General features: G+C 45.1%; 1 protein-coding gene across 4 annotated transcripts in view; it reads right to left on the bottom strand.

Moving 5' to 3' along the window:
- The window catches only part of TENM4 (teneurin transmembrane protein 4), a 744874-nt gene that overhangs the window by 194138 nt on the left and 527694 nt on the right, over positions 1-23042 (bottom strand). For all 4 annotated transcript variants that reach the window (XM_059930706.1, XM_059930709.1, XM_059930707.1 and 1 more), the window contains one exon: positions 5232-5402. In XM_059930706.1, coding sequence (XP_059786689.1) covers positions 5232-5402 — 171 coding nt within the window. The remainder of the gene's footprint in view (positions 1-5231; positions 5403-23042) is intronic.

Genomic DNA, 23042 nt, shown 5'->3' with positions numbered 1-23042 from the left:
CTAGGAGGGAGTATGAAACAAAAGCAGGATGAGTTCTGAGCTTTTTACTGCTAGAAACTGCACAGAAATAAGCCCTAGACTCCTAATTCCAAGGACTCATTTCCTTTGTGAGTAGGTAGGAGTCAGAGCTGATGGGATTTGGGAATTGTCTGCATTCAAATAATTCCTGTGTCTGAGAATGAATAATGAAAACTTCTCCCACTTTTTGGCATGCCGTTGGAGAACCCTGCACAGTTCATTTCCCCTCCAATGAGCATGTTTTTAGGAGACAGCTATCGAATCGGCTAAGTTCTTTAGCCTCACAGGTCAGAGGTCAAGTCCAGAGACTCTCCAGAGGTCTGCAGGCCCCAGAGGCATAAGTAAGTTGGCTCTTACCCCAGAGGAGTGGCAAAAAGGAATATTCTTTTCTAGCACTCCAGTATTTCACCAAAGCTGGCCAAAATGGGAGAAAAAAATCATATTTGGTGTGTATACAATGATATAAAAATAGTGAATTCTGGTCTACAGCACACTCCCAACCAGGACCTTGAACTTTCTTGGCTGAGTCTGTGACGGCCGCTCTGGAGCTTAGGTTCAAAAGTGACCTTTGTAACAGAAGTCACCTTGTCCAGATCCTTGGGGAAGGGGTCACGGCCCAGTGTAAAGGAAAAGTTTGAGAGGGAAAGAGCATCCCCATCTTGGAATTTAACCTTTATCATTCTTCCCCTCTGGTCCCTAGTGGTCCCCACAGGGACTAACCCTAAGGATGAGATGGAAGCTTCTGGGAGGGAAGACCTATACCCGCCGAGTACCTCTGTCTGGTGGGAAAGAGGCACGAGATTTGCTGGGCTAAGGGCTGTTCAGAGTGAGACCACCCTCATCCTTTCCTGTCTTTTAAAAACCCTTACTGCCTTTCTCTCTCCAGATCTTATAACCTAAGATCCTTTGTTCTTAATTTTGAGCACCAAGATGTGAGCACTAGGATAGAAAATATCCCACTACATGGCAATACCCACGGTGTAGGTGGTGGAGTAGTGACAGGGGGTAGAGGGTAGAGGCAGTTGGAGGGGAAAAGTCCTGTGCATATAACTCTTTTTATACCTACCTACATTCTGGAAAACAATAATAATAATAAACATTATTAGTAGTAATAGTAATAGAGGTAGCAGTACTAATAGTAGTATAACCTATCATTTATTAAGTTCCAACTACATACGGGGCATCTTTATATGTATCGGTTCTGTTAATCCTCACACTATTAAAATGTATACACGGATGCTCAGAACGCTTAAGAAACCCTTGAGATGGAGTCATCTGGGCCGCCCCTTTATTTATTAGAATATGGCTTCTTAGAACATCAAATTGATAAATTATTAATTAAAACTCTTCAAAGATATTCTCAATGGTGGCAGAGTGCATTGACCCTCTCTAAGAGCGAGGGTCCAATTTAATTCACAGTCCTAGCGGGCTTAATACCAAGGCTAGACCAGGAAGATCCAAGGCCCGTTGGAGAACTTCCTGCCATCCTGGGATACAAAAAATTGACAATTTTTATGAACTAGGATCCCACACACAGGCCCCAAAGTTAAAGGGAGACAGTCAGTATCTCAAGACATTCATAAGAAGGACACTATACAATCAGTGCGTGCCCGAGAGGCTTAACAAAGTACAAAGAGCTTAACTCAGAATTAGGGAGCTCCAACAGCACGATTAGGTTTCACAGGGCAGATTCTACCGGTAACGGTCCTTTTCTTTATAAAGATATACAGATTCAGGTTTCCTATAGCTATGCTGTGGAAATATGCAATCATGTCTATAAAAGAATTTTCTCAACAAATTACTGAAATGATTGGATAGCTCAAGTAAGGGAGATTTGGAAGAACTGAAATTCCATGCACTTCCCAAGTTCAGTCTTTATTTTCCTGAACTGAGATTTATCCAGACAGGTTCTAAGTTCCTAATCAACCAACACTCTCCACCCCCCCCCCTCCACCTTTTTGGTTCTTTTCAATGCAATAACTTGCACAAAGATTTCTTTAGTTTCCTTAGCAACTGTTTGAAATTTATTTCGTTATCAAAATAAGCTGTTCCATTTTGGACAGCCCAGCTGAGCCTGTGTGCAGCAATTTGCATGGTTCAAACTGATGGGCAATTTTGATTTCACTGCAGAAAGAAGAAAATACTATCCCTGGCCCACCAATTAAACCATCAGAAATGCTTGTTTATTCAATGCTTTTTTCCCTTTCTCCATTAATGCATAACATAAGTTCTTATGGTTTTACTTCGAAAAGCTGCTGTATTTGGTTTCCATCCCACGACAACCCTGAAATGGTTATAGCCACTTTTGAAAATATAGTATAAACTGCAGTTTGATGTTATTCTCAGAGACACAATGAACCTTTAAAATACTGGGTTCATCATATAGTTCACTGGTATAATTAAAAAATATATACCCTTTAAAAATATTCACAGATGCCCCAGACTTTGTGGGAATCTTTGAGGGGAAAATATTAATTAGTCTGGATTTCTGAGATTCTAATAACTGACATGGAATGAATGGCTTGGGATTTGGGTGGACAAGAAAGGAACTAACATTTGTTGAGTGCTTCCTCATAACCAGGCTTTGAAAAGATAGGTGTTGGCAATCCTTGTTACACAGATGAGGAAACTAAGGCCACAGGAGATGGCGTAACGGGCCTGAGTTAACAGAGCCAATAACTGGCAGGGCCAGGACTCAAATCCTGGACTGCCTGGCTCCAAGCCCTATTATCCTCTTTCCACCCACCACACTGCTTCCCTTGCCATTGCAGAACAGGGCTCTGGCTCTAATCTTAACTCTGGAATCAGCTCTCTGATACCCTCAGAAGGGACAGGAAATATGCACTCACATCAGTGTTAAGGACTTTCCCCCTTGAGACACGTCTAAGGAACTAGATTTTTAACATCACAATTAAAAACGTAAACTGAGTACACACTGGTTTGACCAAGGCAAAAGAAATTAAGAACCATGTGGTCTCACATAAACTAGAGGAAGATGTGTCCTCTGTCTCTCCAGACCGATGTATTTTTTGTCACAGCAATTGCTTTCGATGCTGACCACCTTCCAGCATTGCACTGCATTTTAGGGGTTTGTAAACAGGCTTTCCATTTGCATTAGTAATGACAGATAATCCCTTTAAGCAAAAATACTCCAGCGAAAGTAAACCAATAAGCTGGTGCAATTTTATTTTGTCTCTTATCTGCACCTCCTGCTCCTTGGGAAAAAGAAAACAAAACCTAAACAACCCACAAACTAATTTCATTAGAGTGGGAGACTTTCGATAGATCCAACTCCTGTTGAAAGAAAGTCTGATAGAGAAAATACATTTTTCTAAATGAGATCTTTGAGGTTTAAACATATCTTAAATCTGTGTTTGTTGATTCTAAAGACAGTTGTCGTTTATGGTATTCACCTATGACATCTGACACTATAAGCTGACATGGGAATCACAAGCCAACAGGAAGGACCATGGACAGGGCCAACCTGAAAAAAAATTCTAAAGAACAATCTGGTTAATCATATGATGATTCTGTTACTAATTTCACATGTAGAACTTGTGAATTAGAATGGACGTTACAGATAATATAGCTCAATAACCTCCTTTTAAAGAGGAGGAAAATGAAGCCCAGAAAGTCTTTCAAGGGATTTGCTTAAGGGCATCACAAGTGGCAGCAGCTGGACTTGAACTCAGGGTTCTTGACTCCTAACCCAGAGCTCTTCCCATGGCTTCATCCATGCTCCCTCCATATTCTATTAAGGTGCAAAGAAAGTGTAAGTTATTCAATGTTTTAAGTCTTAGAATCTTTGTAAAGGAGAAGACTGGCTTTGCCCCCCGCAAAAGAGTAGGCAGAGGTTCTGATTAGGCTCTTTGGAAATGCCCTCAGTTCCCTTAAAGATGACCATAGGTCAAGAGTGGATTTTGGCCTTCAGGACCATTCAGAGACCATGAATAGTTACTCTGGCCAAGCATATGCTACCCTGTTAACCAAACTGATTCCTAGAAGGCAAACTCTTGACAGGACAGGGAAGCTCAGAAGCCATGACCCAAAGTTAACTGAGCTAAGAGGAAAGAAGATGTAAGCAGTGAAGATTGGAGGCCGCTGTGACCACTTTGCTGACTGAGGTAACACCAGAGAGAGAAAGCAGGCCACAGGAGAAGGGATGTCGCACTGCCTAGAATGACAGCCAGCCTGGCCCATGAGCTCAGACATCCTTCCCGGTACCAATTTTTGTGGGTCTGCCACTTCTTGGTTGATAGTGAAAGAATTTGTGTTGATGGCATGTTAGAAAGAGCCCTAAGAAATTCAGAACATTGGTCTATGGATGTCCCATTCAAGAATGCCAAACTCCAAATGTCACCACCACTTCCATCATTGAAAGAGAAACATCTGTGTCTCCCTGTACAATGGAATTTCTTATCCACATCTCCTTCAGGGTCTTATAACCATGAGGTGAGTCAGGTAGGTCAACTTATGGAGACTGCAAGAGCCCTGCAGTCACACAGACCTGGGCTCATGTCCCAACTTCCATTATTTACTGGCTATGTGACTCTGGCCAAGTAACTTAATCAAAGTGATCCTTAGTTTTGGCATCTAAAATGGGTATACGTAATTATACTTACCTCACAGGATCTCTGTGAGGATTAAATGTGAAGTGCTCTTGACAAAAAGCTTTGAACAAATACTGTACAAACACTAATGATTATTGGTATTGCAGATGAGGAAACTAGGGCTCAGGAAAATTAAGTGACTTGCTCAAGGTCACATGGTTGAAAATGCTAGAACAGCTGAAGTGGTGTTTCCATGAAACCACAAGGTCCAAGGGTACTTCGCTTACAACACACCCTCTACCCACCTTGCCACACCCCACTCCAGGAGACACCCATTCATCCCATGAGGTTGCCTCATCATGATCCCACATAGTCCAAGACAGCCGCCCAGCAGCGTGAAAGCCCATGATACTCCCCTCAGGGCATGGGATGGGATGTCGCCTGAGCACCATGAGCCCTGCCCAAGCCCCGCTATGAGCTCACAGTGACAAGGAACCGCGATGAAGACACAGGTGGCCTGGCAGCTGGCGTGGAGTGCAGAGGGATGGAGGAAGCACCAGAGCATGGAGCTGTGAGTCAGGCACGTGGCGCGCAGAATGGCGGTCTCCTCGGTTCAAAGGCAGACACAGAGGACTCACGACACGAACAACACAGCAACCCTACCTTCCGTGGCTCCTTTGCCTTTCCTGTCAGGGATCTCTAACCCAGTGCCCCCTGAGGGATACAGGGAGACGTCCGTTGGCACAGGCCAACTGCTGGCTGTGTCCTCCGTGATCTCATACATCTGCCCCTCCATCGGCTGCAGGTGCCAGTTTAGGCCAAACAGGTGCATGGCTGTGGTGAGCAATGAGAAAAGTCATCTTTTTCTGCTGGAGGTGGAAATGGAACTCCCAAGCCAGAGGGGAGGGCAAGTGGGGGTGGGGAACACAGGAAATCAGTTCAGTTCAGTTCAACAAAGAGCCCCTGAAGAGAGCTCTGGCAGTGCTGAGCGCTACACAGGGGACTGGGGCACAGAGATGATCCAGGCACAGACCCTGCCCTCGAGGGCTCACAGTCTAGGGGAGGGGGGAGAGGGGCAGGGATGAGGGAGTTTCAGGAGGTCTTGGCTTTTTTTTTTTTTTTTTTTTTAACATCTTTATTGGAGTATAATTGCTTTACAGTGTTGTGTTAGTTTCTGCTGTATAACAAAGTGAATCAGCTATACATATACATATATCCCCATATCCCCTCCTTCTTGCGTCTCCCTCCCACCCTCCTATCCCACCCATCTAGGTGGTCACAAAGCACAGAGCTGATCTCCTTGTGCTATACAGCTGCTTCCCACTAGCTATCTATTTTACATTTGGTAGTGTATATATGTCCATGCAACTGTCTCACTTTGTCCCAGCTTACCCTCCCCCCTCCCCATGTCCTCAAGTTCATTCTCTACATCTGCGTCTTTATTCCTGTCCTGCCCCTAGGTTCATCAGAACCATTTTTTTTTTTTAGATACCATATATATGTGTTAGCATACGGTATTTGTTTTCCTCTTTCTGACTTACTTCACTATGTATGACAGACTCTAGGTCCATCCACCTCACTACAAATAACTCAATTTCGTCTCTTTTTATGGCTGAGTAATATTCCACTGTTTATATGTGCCACATCTTCTTTATCCATTCATCTGTCAATGGACAGTTAGGTTGCTTCCAAGTCCTGGGTATTGTAAGTAGTGGTCTTGGCCTTTTGATTCAAAAGATAAATAACAATCTAGAGGAAAAACCTGCAATTTGTATCACCAAGGGTTAATTTCCTTAATATAAAAAGAACTCAAATAATAAGCAAAGTCCAGCAAGTCAGTAGGAAAATAGGCATAGGATATGAACAGATAGTTTACAGAATAAGAAATGCAATTGGCTCTTGGTCACGTGAAAAGACTCTAGACATCACCCATAGTAGGAGAAATGTAAGTTAAACTCTGCAATACTGTTTTTCACATACGGTTTGGCAAAGATTTTAAAAAGGCTGAAAATACACAGTATTGGAAGAGAACAGGAAATAAGCACTCTCACACTTAGCTGGTTTGGTGCGAGCATAAGCTGGTACAAACCCTACGGAGGGCAATTTGACAAAAGCTACCAAATTAAAAATACCCATGCCCTTTACTCTGGAACTTAGAGGTTCCAATTCTCCTCCAGATATGTTCATATACATACAAAATGATGTACATACAAGGTTATTCACTACAGTACTGTTTGTAATAGCAAAATATTGGAAACCAGTCCACCAATAAGGGGCTAGATAAATTTTATTTATACAATATACTATGCAACCATAAAAAAGAGTGAGGAAGCTCTTTGTATATATTTTTCTGGAAGGAAAATTGTAACATTCAGAACAGTATGTTTGATATACTACATTTAGGTAAAAACATTTCTGCATATGTATAGAATATTTCTGGAAGGATAAGAAAAACACTGATAACAGTGGGTGCATCCTGTGAAGGAAGAGATGGGATTTGCGTTTCACTGTGTGTCTGTTGCACATTTTGATTCTGTGCATTTTTGTGATTTTTGTGCAATGCTGTGATTTTGATTCATGTGCATGCATTTCTGTTTTAAAACTATTTTTGCAAGGTAGCAACTGCTGAATAGTCTTCTGCAACAATCGAGAAGAGACCATAAAACACCAGAGAACGGAGGTTGTCCTTTAAATACACAATGCTTGCGAAGGCTAGGAAGCGTGTTTTCCAGAAAGGTTTGCAATCTAGTACAAAGCGTCGGCTTAAGTCCCGCTGGTGATTCAAGACTTGAGCCTCATCAATGGTCCATACTTACCTCCTCTGGGACGCCTTCCCTGACTCCCCACATACAGAATCGCATACTCCAGTCCCCAACTCCCACAACATCCTCTGTGTAGCACCACTCCTTCGTTCAGCTGATGAACACTTTCTAAAAGCCCGCTCTATGCCAGGACCCGTGGCTGACACTGAGAGCCAGAACTGAATCAGACGCTCCCTGCTTCCATGAGCTCGTAGTCGAGCAGGGGAGACAGACAAGTAACAAAGTATATTCCGAAGGACTAGAAGGCCCAGAGGAGGCAGTGGCTGACCCGCTAGGAGGGTGACAGGGACACAGGGAAGGATCGACAGAGATATGGAGGCCCATCGTAATTACGTTTACCGAGGACCAACCGCTTGCCTGGCAGTGCCCTGGGTAATTTGTATACATTACCTCTAATCCTCATGCAACCTTGCCAGACCCAATTTATAGATGTGGACATTTAAGTAACTGAGAAGGTTAATTAAAATTATGATAATCATAAAACTGTGATTTCTTGAGTGCTTTCCATGGGCCAGGCATTGTGCTAAGAGCAGTAAATACGTTTCAAAGTTTCTTTGATTCTTGCAACAATCCTAAAAGGTGATAATGCAATTTTGCCGATGAAGAAACTAAGACACAAAGACATCAATTAACACTGGGAAGGTTAAATGGCTAACAAGTGGCAGAGTCTAGACTAGAATCCCAAACTGCTGGAATCCTGAAATCACACACCATCCATCTTTCTGGCTGGAAGACTCTCCCCACTTCACCATGCTGCTGCTCGCTAGCTTTTTCTAGCAAGGTGGGTGGGAATTATAAAGACATCCCCTTTTACACATCAAGCAACCTCCGAGGCTTTTACATGTCTTTTTAGGCAGCAGTATAGGATTCCGTGAGGTAGACGGAAAGTTGTGTTATTTGGCCGCAGTTTGTGGAAGGGTCACTGGTGGTCTTGAGGGACTGTGTGACTGCCTTCAAGACGCAAAAAAAGTGTGTACAGGGGACCGGAGCACAGCATGTCCTTATGACTCCTGATCCAAACACAAGCCACCGAGGAATACACACAAGTTTGGCTTAATCAGGAGAGCGTACGCTGGTAAAAGAAATGCAATCAATCAGACCCTTTGCTTTCTCTTCGGTTACTGTGATGCAGTGGGAAGTGTGCTGGATCAAGGGCAAGAAAACTGGTTTTGAATCCTAACTGCCACTTCCTAGCTACAGTATTCTCATCTGAGAAATGGGGATAAAAATATTTCAAAGAATTATTGTATCATATGTGATAATATATGGCAAAGCACTTTGTAAACTGTACATCTGTGTGATTACTATATTCTATAACCATTATATTCATACCTTTGATAATACTGATAAAATAGCAGCTAACATTTATACAGCACTTTTCAGGTACCAGACATTAAATGAGGTGCTTTATACTACTCTTGACTGCCTCTGTGTAGCTGTCAATAATAATAACATTAATTTGCCTGTTAGAAGTGAATACGCTGCTACTTCCAAGGCTGAATTAGCTCACGTTTCTGCTTACCTTCTTACTGTTTTAATCTATTTATTGGCAACTCCAAAGGTAATGGAGAAATTGTTTGAATTGCGGACAACTCAGATATATGCAGTTAAACGAGCAGCACTTCTTTCCCCGTTAGAATCAATTATCTCATCTAAGCGCGCAAAAGAGCTGTCTTGTTAAAAGGTCATGAGAATTAACTAATCCCAGAATGAATAGAACTCTCACAGCTTTGTGAAGAGAAACATTTTTGTCAAACCTTTCTCTTACTTTAAAAAAGATGCAAAAGCAAGTTCTTACGGTAAAAAATATGTGGAGGGGAAAGAAAAGCCAGTGGAAAGAGTGTTCCAGGTGAAAATGATTACAGGATCTGGCGTCCAGGGACGTTAATTAGGGCAGGGCAGTCCACAGCTGGATGGGGGAGGCCGTCGGCCAGAAGCCCAGAGGTGCATGCTGGCACCCCTTCCTCTTGGCCTTGCCCCTCTGCGATCACAAACAGAGGCCCACACAGCTGTGACGCTGGTGGGTCTCTCTGCGACCTGTGGTAGATGTGCTCTTAGAAACCACCTGGGAAAGCCAAGTTCTGGATCCAGCTCTCACTTGGACTCTCAGGAGATTCAGTCCTCCAGAAATAATTCTGGAGGCTGGTGGGTAGGGAAGTGAGTACAGGGCCATCAACATTGGGCTGACAAATGGCCGACTGGAAGGTAGGAGAACCACTGGCTGAAACCACCCACCCTGGCCAGGCACCACAGTTACCATGTGCATGAGGTATCTTGCAACAGGAGGTCCTCGTAAGGAATGCGAAACTAACAAGCCACCACCAACCGGAAGAATTCGGGAAAGGTCAAAAGGAGAGAGGGGATGCCAGTTCATATGTCCTGCCAACCTCCCAGAATCCTTCTCACTGGAATCCATCTTGGCTGAGTGATACGCACGCCACCAGGAAGGACCGTGAGTCACAGTGATTGGCTAGAGACAACCTGGAAGCTAATCCCATCACCATAAAACCCAAGACTGCAAGCCACGTGGCAGAGCAGTCCTCCTGGGTTCCCTTACCCTCCTGCTCTCCGCCCGGGCGCCCCTTCTCAATAAAGTCTCTTGCTTTGTCAGCACATGTGTCTCCTTGGACAATTCATTTCCGAGTATTAGACAAGGGCCCACTCTCGGGCCCTGGAAGGGGTCCCCCTTCCTGCAACAGTAAGATTTAGACAGAGGAGCAGGATGATACGGAGTCAGAGATGTGAAGTTCCACCAGTAATGTTGTCTTAAAGCCAGAATAAAAGGGACCTTTAATCTGTGATCCAGTCTTAAATATAAGTCAGGCTAGGGCCCCCTCAATTCTTTTACTGTATTGTTTGGTGGGTGGTCAATTTCATAGTTCTGGGTTATGAGCGACAGAAAGAGAAGGAAGGGAAATAGTCTGCTCTGTTCTCCTCTTCCCAAAGGACACAAGGCATACTTGGTCAGAGGCTGTCCAAAGAATACACCAGCTCAGGCAACCACTCGTCTTTGTCCTTGATAATCTTCAAAGTAACAACAGTAACTCAAAACCTGGTATAATCTGAGTGCATACTACATGCCAAATTCTTAATTTATATTATTCGATTTAATCCACATGTAAAGATAGGTTGAAAAAACATTATTGGAGAATAGGTACAATGGAACCGAATGGAAATTGAGCTATGGGGATATATTCTGATTTACTCACAGTAAGTTACCTAACACCATAGAGCTGGTATAAGTTTGAGGCAAGTTTCAAACTCAGGAGCCTGTGTTCCCCAGCCAAGCTTCCTCTTTTACATATTTTCCTTTAAATAGGAGGTAAAATATGGGCAATATAAAGCCACCAGCAAATAAAGGCTGAATTTAATGTTTGGGGGTCCCAGTGGTGATAATAAATAGTTCTTACCCCACAGCAACCCTCATTTAAAGCTGTAGATAGCAGTAGGTGCATGCTATCCAGATGACTTGGAAATAACAGTCATGGATCCAAAAAAGCTAAATAATATAAATGTTCCTCTCCAGCCTGCTTTAAGACCAGACCACTGAAACAATATAAATTATAATTATCGTAATCCCTCCTTCCAGAGGAATTAATAGTTAAGCACCAATGTACATCACAGGATTATCTAAATTACACCCCACAGTATGTATTTATAACTGTTTGTGCAAAACTCTCCCAAGTACATTGAAAGTGACCTAAATAAGAAACTTGATACCGGCGTCCCCTTTAAACTAGTTTGTAATTCAGTGAAAAGGTGAAAAGATGCTAAAGAGTTGAGAAGAAGGCTGTGGAAAGGTAGCGAGTTCACAGGATCACCCACGTTGAAAGGTTAATGACTTCTAAAAGCCAAGAGCTAGGGTGGGGGGAGTTGCTTACTCCCTCAGATCTGGTCAATCTGATCCCAGGGCTGACATTTTCCAGTCGCCTTTTCCTGCCCAGCGAGACATGAGAGAGGGCTGGGAAAGTGCAAGCTCCATCTTGACATTTTTAAGAAAAATGCTCAGTAGATGTTCAGACGTTGAAGGCTCCCCCCAGCACCCAGCCAGCAGGAGGCAATTAACAAAGTCATTATGCAGAAGTCATCTAAGTAAGTATAGGAGAGTTTCCACTGTCACATGCATGCTTCCCTTCCAAAAATCGAATGCACGAACCCAGTTGCATCTGTAAATTAGCAGCTCTAGGTAGTGACTAGAGATGGTTATAACTTCAAGAAACTGTTGATTCAAGCAGCATTCTTGGTTTCAAAAGGCAGCGGGAACCAACCCAGCTGCGTGGCTACCTACTTTTCTGTTTTACATTATTAATGCTCAGTTGTTTGTTTGTTTGTTCTTAACTAGCATCATTTCTGTAAAATATAACTCACTGGAGTTCTTTGACTTATGGTCCTCTAATGTAGAAAGCAAAAAACAAAAAGGCAAAACAATAACAACAGCAAAACGACAGAGCTTCATTCCCCAAGTTCTTCTCCTGGTTTTGCAACAAAGCCACAACATTCAAAAGTTTCAAACCTAGAAGCCAAATACACAGAGATGTACACTGCAGTGTACTAGTAAAAAAAAATCAGAAGCAACCTAGATGTCTTTTTTTCTAAAGTTTTTTTTTTTTTTTTTTTTTTAATTTATTTTTGGCTGTGTTGGGTCTTCGCCTCTGTGTGAGGGCCCTCTCCAGTTGCGGCAAGCGGGGGCCACTCCCCACCGCGGCGCGCAGGCCTCCCACCGCCGCGGCCTCTCCCGATGCGGAGCACGGGCTCCAGACGCACAGACCCAGCAGGTGTGGCCCACGGGCCCAGCCGCTCCGCGGCATGCGGGATCCTCCCAGTCCAGGGCTCGAACCCGCGTCCCCCGCATTGGCAGGCAGACTCCCAACCACTGCGCCACCAGGGAAGCCCCTAGATGTCTTAAAATAGGAGAACAACTTAGCTAAACTATGATACAAGTACTGGATGGAATACCAGGTATACATATGAAAAAAAATCTAGAAAGAGGTATGTAAAAATGACATCAAGCTTTGAATTATAGTGGTAGGATGACTGACTAATTTTCTTCACTAGTTTCCAAACTCACTTCCATGCTGTTTACATTAAAAAGGAAGTTCTACAACTTAGTCTTAGGAGCAAGAGGTAAAGAAGGACAACAGAGCCGAGTGGGGAGATCCTGATTTTGCGCATATGCCACGTGTCAGACACTTAGGCAAGGGGAATTACATACATTATTTCATTCAGACCTTACATAAACCTTGAGAAAATCATTAGTATTCCCATTTTACAGACGAAGATAGTGGAGGTTCAGAGAGGCTGCATGACCTGCCCAAAAATACTTCCCAAGATACTTCCCAGATGGGAAGTGATGAAGTCACTTTTGAACCCAGGTCTGACTGGTCCCAAAGTCCAGGCTCACCTCTAGACTGTTGATGAGTTACAATGCCTGAAATTAAACTAAAATTAAGATAATTTTAAGGCAAGCCCTCTGCTGAGAGTATAGCCAGGTTTTCTCTTTTGAGATAGTCTGTTAAAGGACCTTCATCTTAGGGATAAAGCATGAGGTTCCCACCTGTTTACATCCTGACCGCGGTAGACAGGGTTGACCCCCAAAAGCAAAACCATGTAAATGCAAGTAAGTGACTTTGGTAGAGTCAGTCCTCAAGTTTGGGTCTATCTGGAGCATTCAGAGGCACAACATTTACAGGTTCCTGGCTTTGGGTAAATGACTTAGCCTCTCTGAGTCTCAGTTTCTTCATCTATAAAATAGATAGTAATATTTACCTCAAAGGATTAAATGAAATAATGCATGTTATGTGCTTATAACTGCCTGGCACATAGTAGGAACAAAATAAATGGTAGCTGTCATCATCCTTGTCATTTTGCTCTGCTGATTTTCCTAATTCCCAGATCCTCTGAAAGATTTATTTAAGCCAGCTCTGTTCGATCACCTTTCCTTCTCTCCACATATTGCCCCTAATTTCCCTCCCATGCCAACCGCAAATTTCTTTGAGCTGAGGCCTCTCTCGCTACCCTGCTCCCATCAGCTGACAGACTTTGGGCACAGGAACTAGAGATATCTGTCCCGTGGATAAAACAGTTTTTAAAAGCGGAATCGCTATAAAGCAGCCTGACAGGATCCCACTGTTGACTACGTGGGGCTAATTTTAAATCAAGTAAATATATTGCCTTTCTTCCTATCTCTGGATAAACCTGACTGCAACAATCAGGGTTACTGTCTCTCACCCCCAAATTAATTGTTTTCTGGAGAGTGGACTCTGGCACAGTTAATCATTTTTCTGCACCATGCAATGCTGTGGGGAAAGGAGGCCTTTCAGCAAGGATTCACTGGCACGTGCTCAATAGTTCTGGAAAACAAGGTGGGGTGTGGGGATGGGCATGAGAGAAGGGGAGACACAGGCACGCCCGCCGTCAATGTGGAGGAGAAAGGTCAATGTAAGTGGAGGGCACTGAAAACCGGTGACACGGCAAGTTGTAGGGGGACCAGGGCTGGAATCTAATTTGTGCAGAATGGAGCGAACGGCTATTACTGCAGTAATGGAATAAGAAAACTCTCTTTTCTGGGCCCCTTTCACCTGACGGGCTCCACTAAGCCTTCTTCTGTGCATGACTAGCTTAGGGGTTGGCCACCTTGGACTGACCTCAGCCCAGTAATGTGACCTCTCCCTGCCCTACTCCCAACATAGTGCTGGTGCCAGACACAGGAAAATGGGAGGCACGAAGTATAGTGGTTACGAGCACGGCCGTTGCAGCCAGACAGCCCCGCATTCCTGTTCTGGTTTTCACGTTTATAGTTATGTGACTTTGTTCCTGTTATTTAAATCTTTTGACTCCCAGCTTCCTCATCTATAAAATGGTGACAATAATACCTAGCTCCAAAGAATGGCTGTGAAGGTGAAAGGAAAGAATATATTTTATGAGCTTATTATGCTGCTTGGTATTTACTCAAATTTACTACCAGAGGGTAGCCTTCTACATTGGTATCATCATCATCATTTGCAGTGTATATTAAAGTTTTCACTGAGAAAGTGACGTACGGAGATTTCTTGAGGAAGTTGAGAAGTCTGAGTTTTTGCTCTGGTGCTGGGGGGATGTCGCTATGACTGAACCTGCCCCCGACTCACCGGGCAGATGAGACTCAGGCTTGACGGGGGCACTTGGGGCAGAGCCTGGAACTGCGCTGAGCCCAAGTCACCCGGATTTAGTTCTGAGTTCTTTCTGCTAAATGACCCCGTCACTAAGTCGCAGCAGAAAATCCTGTAAGAGCAGGAAAGGCCCCTTCATGGCTTGTTCTTCCGTCAGGCACTGCACTCCCAGACTAAAGGAGTCATCTTCTTGAGCCTAAAGTAAAGGGAATGAGCCCACGGGGCAGGTGATATCAGGCCGCCAGCAGGCCCTCCCTTAGGGCAGGGATCCTTTCTCTCATCTCCATCCCCCAGCACCTGGCCCACAGGAGAGAAGAAGAAAAAGAGCAAAGGAAGGAGACAGACATAATTAGGATGATTATCAAAACAGTAACACTTCCCACTTATTAAAAATTGTACCATGTGCACGACACGGTGCTGGAGGATGAACATCCATTATGTCATTTAATCTCACAGCTTTTTAAGGAAGAGAGTATCTCCATTTTATGGATTAGGACCTCAAAACATAGTGACAAAGTAGATATTATTAACCTGATTTTGGATCTTTAGAAAACCAAGGCCCCAGAACAGTCCATCATTGCACCATTCATCATGGCAGCACCAAGATCCAAACCCAGGTCCGGGTCACTCCACACCTTGAACTCTTCGCAGACTGCTGTCAGAGGCCAGGGCAGGCTTCCATGCCATGCTGATCAGAACAACATGCAGCTTCTGATCAAATCACTGCTGACAGAGCAGTCAAGGAAGTGACTCCATGCAGTGGAAGACCCACCACCTGCCCTTCATATTCAAAGCCTCGTTAAGGATCCAGGGAGCAAAATCACCCCAGGGTCGCCAGCCTGTTCAACTGCTCTGCTGGGGTGCGCAGCCAGCCCTGCCCCGGCAGAAACATGTCAGCGGGGGAAAGCTGGGAAAGTTGCCTGTCATTTCCCGAGAGGGGGCGGAACGCTGGCCTAGAGCTCTGCTGGGTTTCCTTTCTTTGTGGTGCTTGCATCCAAGTGCCAAGACTATTCACAAGGCTATCTAAAGCATTTCTATAAAAAGGTGTCTCAACTTAGCCAAGGACCAGCCTCTCATGTGTGAGGCCCTGTCCCGTCCTTCCTGTACCAACCATCAAATGGGGCTGAAGGAAACACGGGTTTGGTTCATGCTTGGGAGCTCCAGAAGGAGAAAGTGCCTGTTGCTAGGTTCCATTTCCATAGCTACTAGAAAACGTCCTGTTGCAAGGCTCTGTGAGGCACCCTCCCATTGCCTGATTTCCTTTGGCATATCAACCACGTAACTGGGTTGTTTTTTTCTTTTTCAATGATCAAAGTCAATTAGGAGGTGGTCCCCACTGTACCTCTAAATGGAGTTTTAATTTGTGTGTATATTATTAGGATAGGCCTTTTCCCTCTGGAACAGTCACTTCAGCGGGAAGAATGAGGGTGGACAGCTTAAGACAGAGTCTGCCACCCAGATTTGTAACTAGCGATGATATTTCTTTATAATGAGAAGCATTTTGAAAGAGCATTTTAAACTCTCACAGAACAGAGTGTGTGATGTCCCTCCTTTAGTCTCCACAGCTTCCCAGCCTCCTGCCCACTGGAGCGTTTTCTAGCTCTTTGGGATCATACTACGTTTTCTTGCCTCTCTGCCCTGTCTGTGCACAGAGCCAGGCACGCAATACACACGAGTCCTCTGATATGCAGGGACCCCTGGTTTGGCTCAGTCCTTAGATTAGGAAGTTTAAAGCAGCACAGAGTTCCAGGCACCATGATGATGATGATGATGGTGATGGTGATGGTGATGGTGATGGGGAAGGGGATGGGGATGATGATGAATGTGGTGGTGATAACAGCCACTGTTATTAATAGTACCAAGCACTGGGGCTTCCCTGGTGGCGCAGTGGTTGAGAATCTGCCTGCCAATGAAGGGGACACGGGTTCGAGCCCTGGTCTGGGAAGATCCCACATGCCGCGGAGCAACTGGGCCCGTGAGCCACAACTACTGAGACTGCGCGTCTGGAGCCTGTGCTCCACAACAAGAGAGGCCGCGATAGTGAGAGGCCCGCGCACCGCGATGAAGAGTGGCCCCCACTCACCGCAACTAGAGAAAGCCCTGGCACAGAAACGAAGACCCAACACAACCAATAAATAAATAAATAAATAAATAAATAAATAAATTAAAAAAAAAATAGTACCAAGCACTGTGCTTAGTGCTTGATAAACACACTATCACTTAATCCTTGCAAAGCCCTAGGAGGTAGGTACTATTATTATCCTCATTTGCAAGGTGAGGAAACTAAGGCTCCAAGAGGTTCAACAACTTGCCCAAATCACACATTTAATAAGAGGCAGAGGGTCACTTCAGATCTGAGCCAAATCCAGATTGCACAGAATCTGTCCCTAACCCCTATACACGCTGCCTTTCTGATTAGATGTAAAACTGTGGAAATGACAGAAATGGAGAATAAAAAAGGAAATCTCTTAATTATATGGCCCTGTCTTATTGCTCAAAGTTTGTTGGTGATATTTTCCTGAGGATAGAAACTTGAGCATTTGAAACACTCGTTGAGCACAGTACCTGACGTTCCTCCTTGCTTCTCCCTGCCCAGGAATCTCTGTCTGTGTGGGTTTCTCCTGTCCCTTGAACACACAGCCTCCAGGCTTCGTTGATGTAATGTCTCTACGTGGAACGGCCACTGCCTTTCCTATTTTTAAAATCATTCTCCCATCCTTCAAGGCCTACTTCAAACCTTAACTCTTCTGTGAGGATTTCCACCATTGCCCCAAGCCAGAAATGCCGTCTGCTCTCCCCTCCCCAGCCCCGGCTCCTGACCATTACTTCAGCACCTGTCCCATGCACACTGCCCTGACAGTCCACATCCAGATGCTTCCCAACCGTCCCTTGCTGGCTCTGTTGTCCACCTATGTACCCAGCGGAGCAGATCTGCAGAGACAGCTGGACTCCCAGCTCTGGCCCCCCAGCTCTGGCCCTTACCAGCTATGCATCTGCAAATAAGTCACCTAACCACTCTGACCCTCAGTTTTTTCATCTGTAGAAAGAGAAAGAATACAAAACCATCTCCCAGGTTCTTATAAGGATTAAATTTAAGGAAAGTCCTTTTGAAGTGTATTGAAAATATAAGACAACATTATTATGTTGCTTAAAAGTTAATCAGGGGCTTCCCTGGTGGTGCAGTGGCTGAGAATCTGCCTGTCAATGCAGGGGACACGGGTTCGAGCCCTGGTCTGGGAAGATCCCACATGTCGCAGAGCAACTAGGCCCGTGAGCCACAACTACTGAGCCTGTGCGTCTGGAGCCTGTGCTCCGCAACAAGAGAGGCCGCGATGGTGAGAGGCCCACGCACCACAATGAAGAGTGGCCCCCACTTGCTGCAACTAGAGAAAGCCCTGGCACAGAAACGAAGACCCAACACAGCCATAAATAAATAAATAAATAAATAAATAATAAATAAAATTAAAAAAAAAAAAAAGTTAATCAATGAAAGAAAGAACACCCAAAGTTTAATACACAGACTAATGCAAAGATTTACATGTGAAACTTCCTACACAGCCCCAGACCGATACCATTAGGGGTAATCACAGTACAATTTAATGGACTTAATGCTCTACAGAAAGGTGAGGAGGCATAAACAAGCAAAAGAAGAGTTTCCAGTTTTCAGGTAAAGAAAAATGCTACCTCTCCTAAAATTCTCATTTAATCTTCGTTACTCCCAACTCCATCTCCTCTCAAATACCTTTTTTTTGCCTGCGTACTGGGTGGTGTCATGTGTGTACTCACACACAGAGACTCATACACTGAGACACACATAGGAGTCCAATGAGTCTGTCCTGCTGTAGAATTCTACAGATGGCCTGAGTGGTAAAATTTAGGACAATGTGATGAAATGCAGGCCACAGCTCAATTAATGATACTGGCATTTTTTCTCTTCCCCCACTGGAGGCTGTGAACAAAATCCTAACTTCAGGCTCAAAGGCGCAATAAATCTAGCTGTTTGCCACACACCAGCAGGAAAGGCTCCCTCCAAAATGAAATGTTACACTGGTGACAATCTAATGCCACAGCACATGAAGCCTGGAGAACAGGTGAATCAGATAACACGAAGGGCTAGTGCTCAATAAGCGATGTGTATCGAGGTCCCCTGATGACATCTGGGCCTCCTTTGCTCTCCAATCCTGAAACACTCTGGGTGCAGACCACATCTCCACTCAATGCCACATAGGTACGTAGCAGTCCTGGCACAGTGCCTGGCCCAGGGCAGGTGAATGCTAATTTTTCTTCCTTAAGAAAATAAGGTAGTTTCTCTCTTTAGTAAGGAGCTCTGTGCATCCTCTCAGCAGTTCAGATCAGGTGAACTGTCCCAGCCCCACTCTAGCCCCACTCTAGCCCTGCTCTAGCCCCGCTCCAGCCCCGCTCCAGCCCCGCTCCAGCCCCACTCCAGCTATGGGAATCGTAGAGCACAGTGGGAAGAGGGCAGGCTCTGGGGGCAAATCCTGGCTCTCACACTCACTAGTGACGTGGCCTTGAACAACTGACTTAATTTCCTCAGGTCTCAGTTTCTCATCTATGAAATGGAAATAAAAATAGAATGGTACCTAGCACATGGCTGGTACTTGACAAATATTTGTTGGATAGGTAGGATTGTTAAGAAGATTAAATGAGAAATATATACAACACTCAGAACATGCCTGGAACATGGTTAGCTCTCAACACATGTGAGCTGCCACCTCTGTTAGATCAGGGTAGGTTGTGGGAGGGAAGCTGGGAGCAGGGGCAGAAGAAAGCCCCAGACAGGATGGCAAAGCACCCCCTTGTTTGCTCTGAGCCTTGGGTATGGAGCACAGCGGCAGAGAAAGACATCAGAGGAGGGCTCTGAGAGCTGGCGTGGTCTACATAAGGAACATAGGACTTGGAATCAGAAAATCTGGTTTCTAGGCCCAGCTCTATTACTTACCAGTCGTTCCAGGTAAACAAGTAATTTAACTGCAGCAGGCCCAGTTTCCACATCTGGGGCTTGCAGCTAATAATCCTACACAGTGCAGAGACTGCTGGAGAGGACTGATGGGTCTGACAGGCCTCACATGAAGGCAAGGGATTTATTATGCATCTGCCCAGTGGAGCCTCTGTTCTAAGGGGGAAGGCAGCCAGCGTCCTCCTGCAGTGCCTGTGGTTTCTGTAGTTCTACATTCAAGAGCCTTCAGTAAAAGAGAGACTGAGGCCCACAACAGGTCCGATGCACAAATGGATATTTTAATGCACAGTCTTCTGACACACGTGCCAAAAAAACTGCCAACATTTCTATCTATTATCCTTTGCCTTTGTTTAGACTGTTCCATCTTCCAGAAAACCATTCCTAGCTTCTCTTTTAATATCTTACTTGATTTACAAGGCTCAATGCCTTGGGGGAATTTACCTGATCTTCCTGGTTAGAATGAATTGCTCTCTCCTTCAGGCTCCCACAGGGGTAAAGTTCAAACTCCAGTAACATGCTTTTATCATCTGTCTACTATTGCCTTGGGCTCCTTACACATCTGGCTGTCTATGAAACCATGGAGGACTCAAAGCAGTGATGCTAGCTTACCTGGCTTTGTCTGTCCCTGTAGCCCGGGACACAACCCAGCAGACAGGCTCAGTGAACGCTCCCCAGTGTCTCAAACCTGAGCTTGGGGAAGCTCCCTCTACTTCATCCCAGATTACCTGAAATCCCTGCATCTGCAGACGGCCCTTGGCTGCTGAATCTTGGTTTCAAATCTCATGGGTGATCCAGCTGCCCGGAAGGGTGAGATCTGTATTTCCTCAGCACCCACCATGGACCAGTCACCGAACTGGACCCTTTGCAGATGTTCTGTCACTGAAACACCTCTTGGATATTAATGGACAAAATCATCCATGAGGAAACCAAGACGCAGAGAGATGGAAAAACCTGTGTGAGCACGGCTGGAGGGTGAAGTCTGTGCTTTTGCTATTAGACTGTACTGCTGTCTTTAGGAGGATGAAGGCTTTTAGTTGTGGTTTTGTTGTTTTACTGATAGAAGGAAAAAAATACTGTGTTTTTTTACTGCCATCTCACTTCCTCTCCCCTTTCCCGCCCCTCCCTTTTTTTTTCCCCCTGAAATGAAGAGCCGCTTGGCTGGGCTTCCTCACCTCTGTCCCTAGCCTGCAGCACAAGCACAGCCCTGACTGTACGGACCTCCTCTCCGCAAGCTAGGTATTTACGACAGTGAGAAAACAGCCATCAGGGAGACCACTCTCACTTTCTCTCTGCATCTAAGTGCACTTAAATTATGTTATTTCACAGTAATTAGTTCGGAATAAAAACAAGGACTTGGGGACATGTTCTTGCCAAGGATGCTAAAAATCTGTAAAATCGATTCCTTTTCCACACTCCCGGGGTGCAGCTGGGGAAGGAGCACCCCGGCCACATAGCTGGGGCTACTCCCTGACCAACCACAGCTATGCTGCCTCTTTGGGGGTCTTGAAACTACCCACAGGACAAGGCCCCCCGAGTCCTGGGACAGTGTGTTGCCTCTGGAGCTGCCGCCATTGTTATAAAAAATGAATATACTAGGGGGCTTCCCTGGTGGCGCAGTGGTTGAGAGTCTGCCTGACGATGCAGGGGACAAGGGTTCGAGCCCTGGTCTGGGAAGATCCCACATGCCGCAGAGCAGCTGGGCCCGTGAGCCACAACTACTGAGCCTGCACGTCTGGAGCCTGTGCTCCGTAACAAGAGAGGCTGTGACAGTGAGAGGCCCGCGTACTGCGATGAAGAGTGGCCCCTGCTTGCCGCAACTAGAGAAAGCCCTTGCACAGAAACGAAGACCCAACAGAGCCATAAATAAATAAAGATATAAAGAAAAAAAGAAGTGTCCAAAAGATCTCTTCCTTTAAAAAAAAAAAAAATGAATATACTAATAAACTCGGGTCCTTTCTTTTTTGAGGCATTTCCAAACTCGGGACGGCTTGGCCCTCAAATTCAACACAACTTGTTTGCTAGGGGGAGGGGAAGACAGATGTCATTCACTAATGGCTCTTATTAGAAAGAACTAGGTGCCCGATTGTCATTGCATCCCCAGAGCAGCCTATTACCTGCTTTCACAGAAGAGGAAACCGAGGCTCAGAGAGGGCAAGGTTCTCGCTTCAAGTCTCACAGGTGTAAGCAACAGACAAGGTCTGTGCCCTACACTGACTACATTTTGGAAGCCACCTCTGGTATTCTCTCCCCTTAGTTTCCAGTAACCATTTTCACTCTCACATGATCTCCCTGCCCCTAGACTTTTCGCCTCTGTTCCCTGTAAGAACCTAAGCTTCTCTGCTTACCATTTTCTTTCCCCCTGCTCCATGCCTTGCAATATCAGTTAGCTTCTGGTCCTGACATCCCTCCTTTCTCTCCTTCAACAAACTGCGGCTGAACGCAGGCTACATCCTGCCACACCCTGGTACGAGAAGCTGTGGCTATAGCACTGGGCAAGACAGAAATTGCTTCCACCCCCATGGAGCTTACAGTCTGACAGTGGAGACAGAGCTGAGTGAATCCAAGACATAGTCCGCAGCTGCAATGATCCTGAGACCCCTGAGCACTAGAAGAGCATATGACTGGGTTCCTGGCTTACGGCGAGGGGGTCAGAGGAGCTTCGCTGAGGAAGGCACGTGTTAGCTAGGCTCTCGAGAGGGAACTGACTGGGAGGAGGCATGTGGTTCCCTCCAGGAATGAAGATCCCTTTACCTCTCTGGGTCTCGGGGCCACTTGTAACCTCCCCTGGCCCCCACTCATTAAACCAGCTGACCCACCAAGATCAGACACAAAGCTGCACGCTAACAGCACTGTGGGGAAACTGGACACGTAGCTGGGAACCCAGGGATTCAGCCCTTTCCTTCTGAGGAGCCCCTAGCAAGCAGTGAGTCACAAGAGCTTTAAACTGTCCATATCTTGTGACCACCCCCCCAAAAAAAATCCTGCTCAGGGGGACACACCCTCCCCAAAGTAAGTGAAAGAAGAAAACAGAAGAGGTTTTCTTTCATTCTGGTTACAGAAGTCCTATATATAATAGCAAACAGTTGGAAACAAAGGAATACAATGATATAGTAATGGCACAAATATGATAGAGGTATTAAACTTGACAAGAATGATAATTTTGTGTCAATACTTAAAAATATGTGTACGAAAAGATGGTCCACGAAAAAGGCAGAAGAACATACACATGCTGACTACATGGAGGGTTTTGGCTGTGATCCTCCAAGGAGGTCAAGTGTAACACACAGAGAACCCTAGAATGTTTCAGTTGTTTGCCCTCATATCTTAAATTCTAAACCATATCTTTACATTTTCTCAAAAACACTTTGATGCCTTAAAGTTTGAAGGTTATTGTAGGTAACACCTGATTTTGAATCCAGTAAATAAATCACTTCTTTACTACACATCTCAGAAACGGTACCAAAAACTACCGATATGTGGAATGGATGAGTGGTGGCCTGAGGCTGAGGATGAGGAAGACAGGACT

This window comes from Balaenoptera ricei, chromosome 8 (genome assembly GCF_028023285.1).
Source record: "Balaenoptera ricei isolate mBalRic1 chromosome 8, mBalRic1.hap2, whole genome shotgun sequence".
NCBI lineage: Eukaryota > Metazoa > Chordata > Mammalia > Artiodactyla > Balaenopteridae > Balaenoptera > Balaenoptera ricei.
Note: the sequence above shows the minus strand (reverse complement) of the source record. Positions and strands in the feature narration are given on the sequence as shown.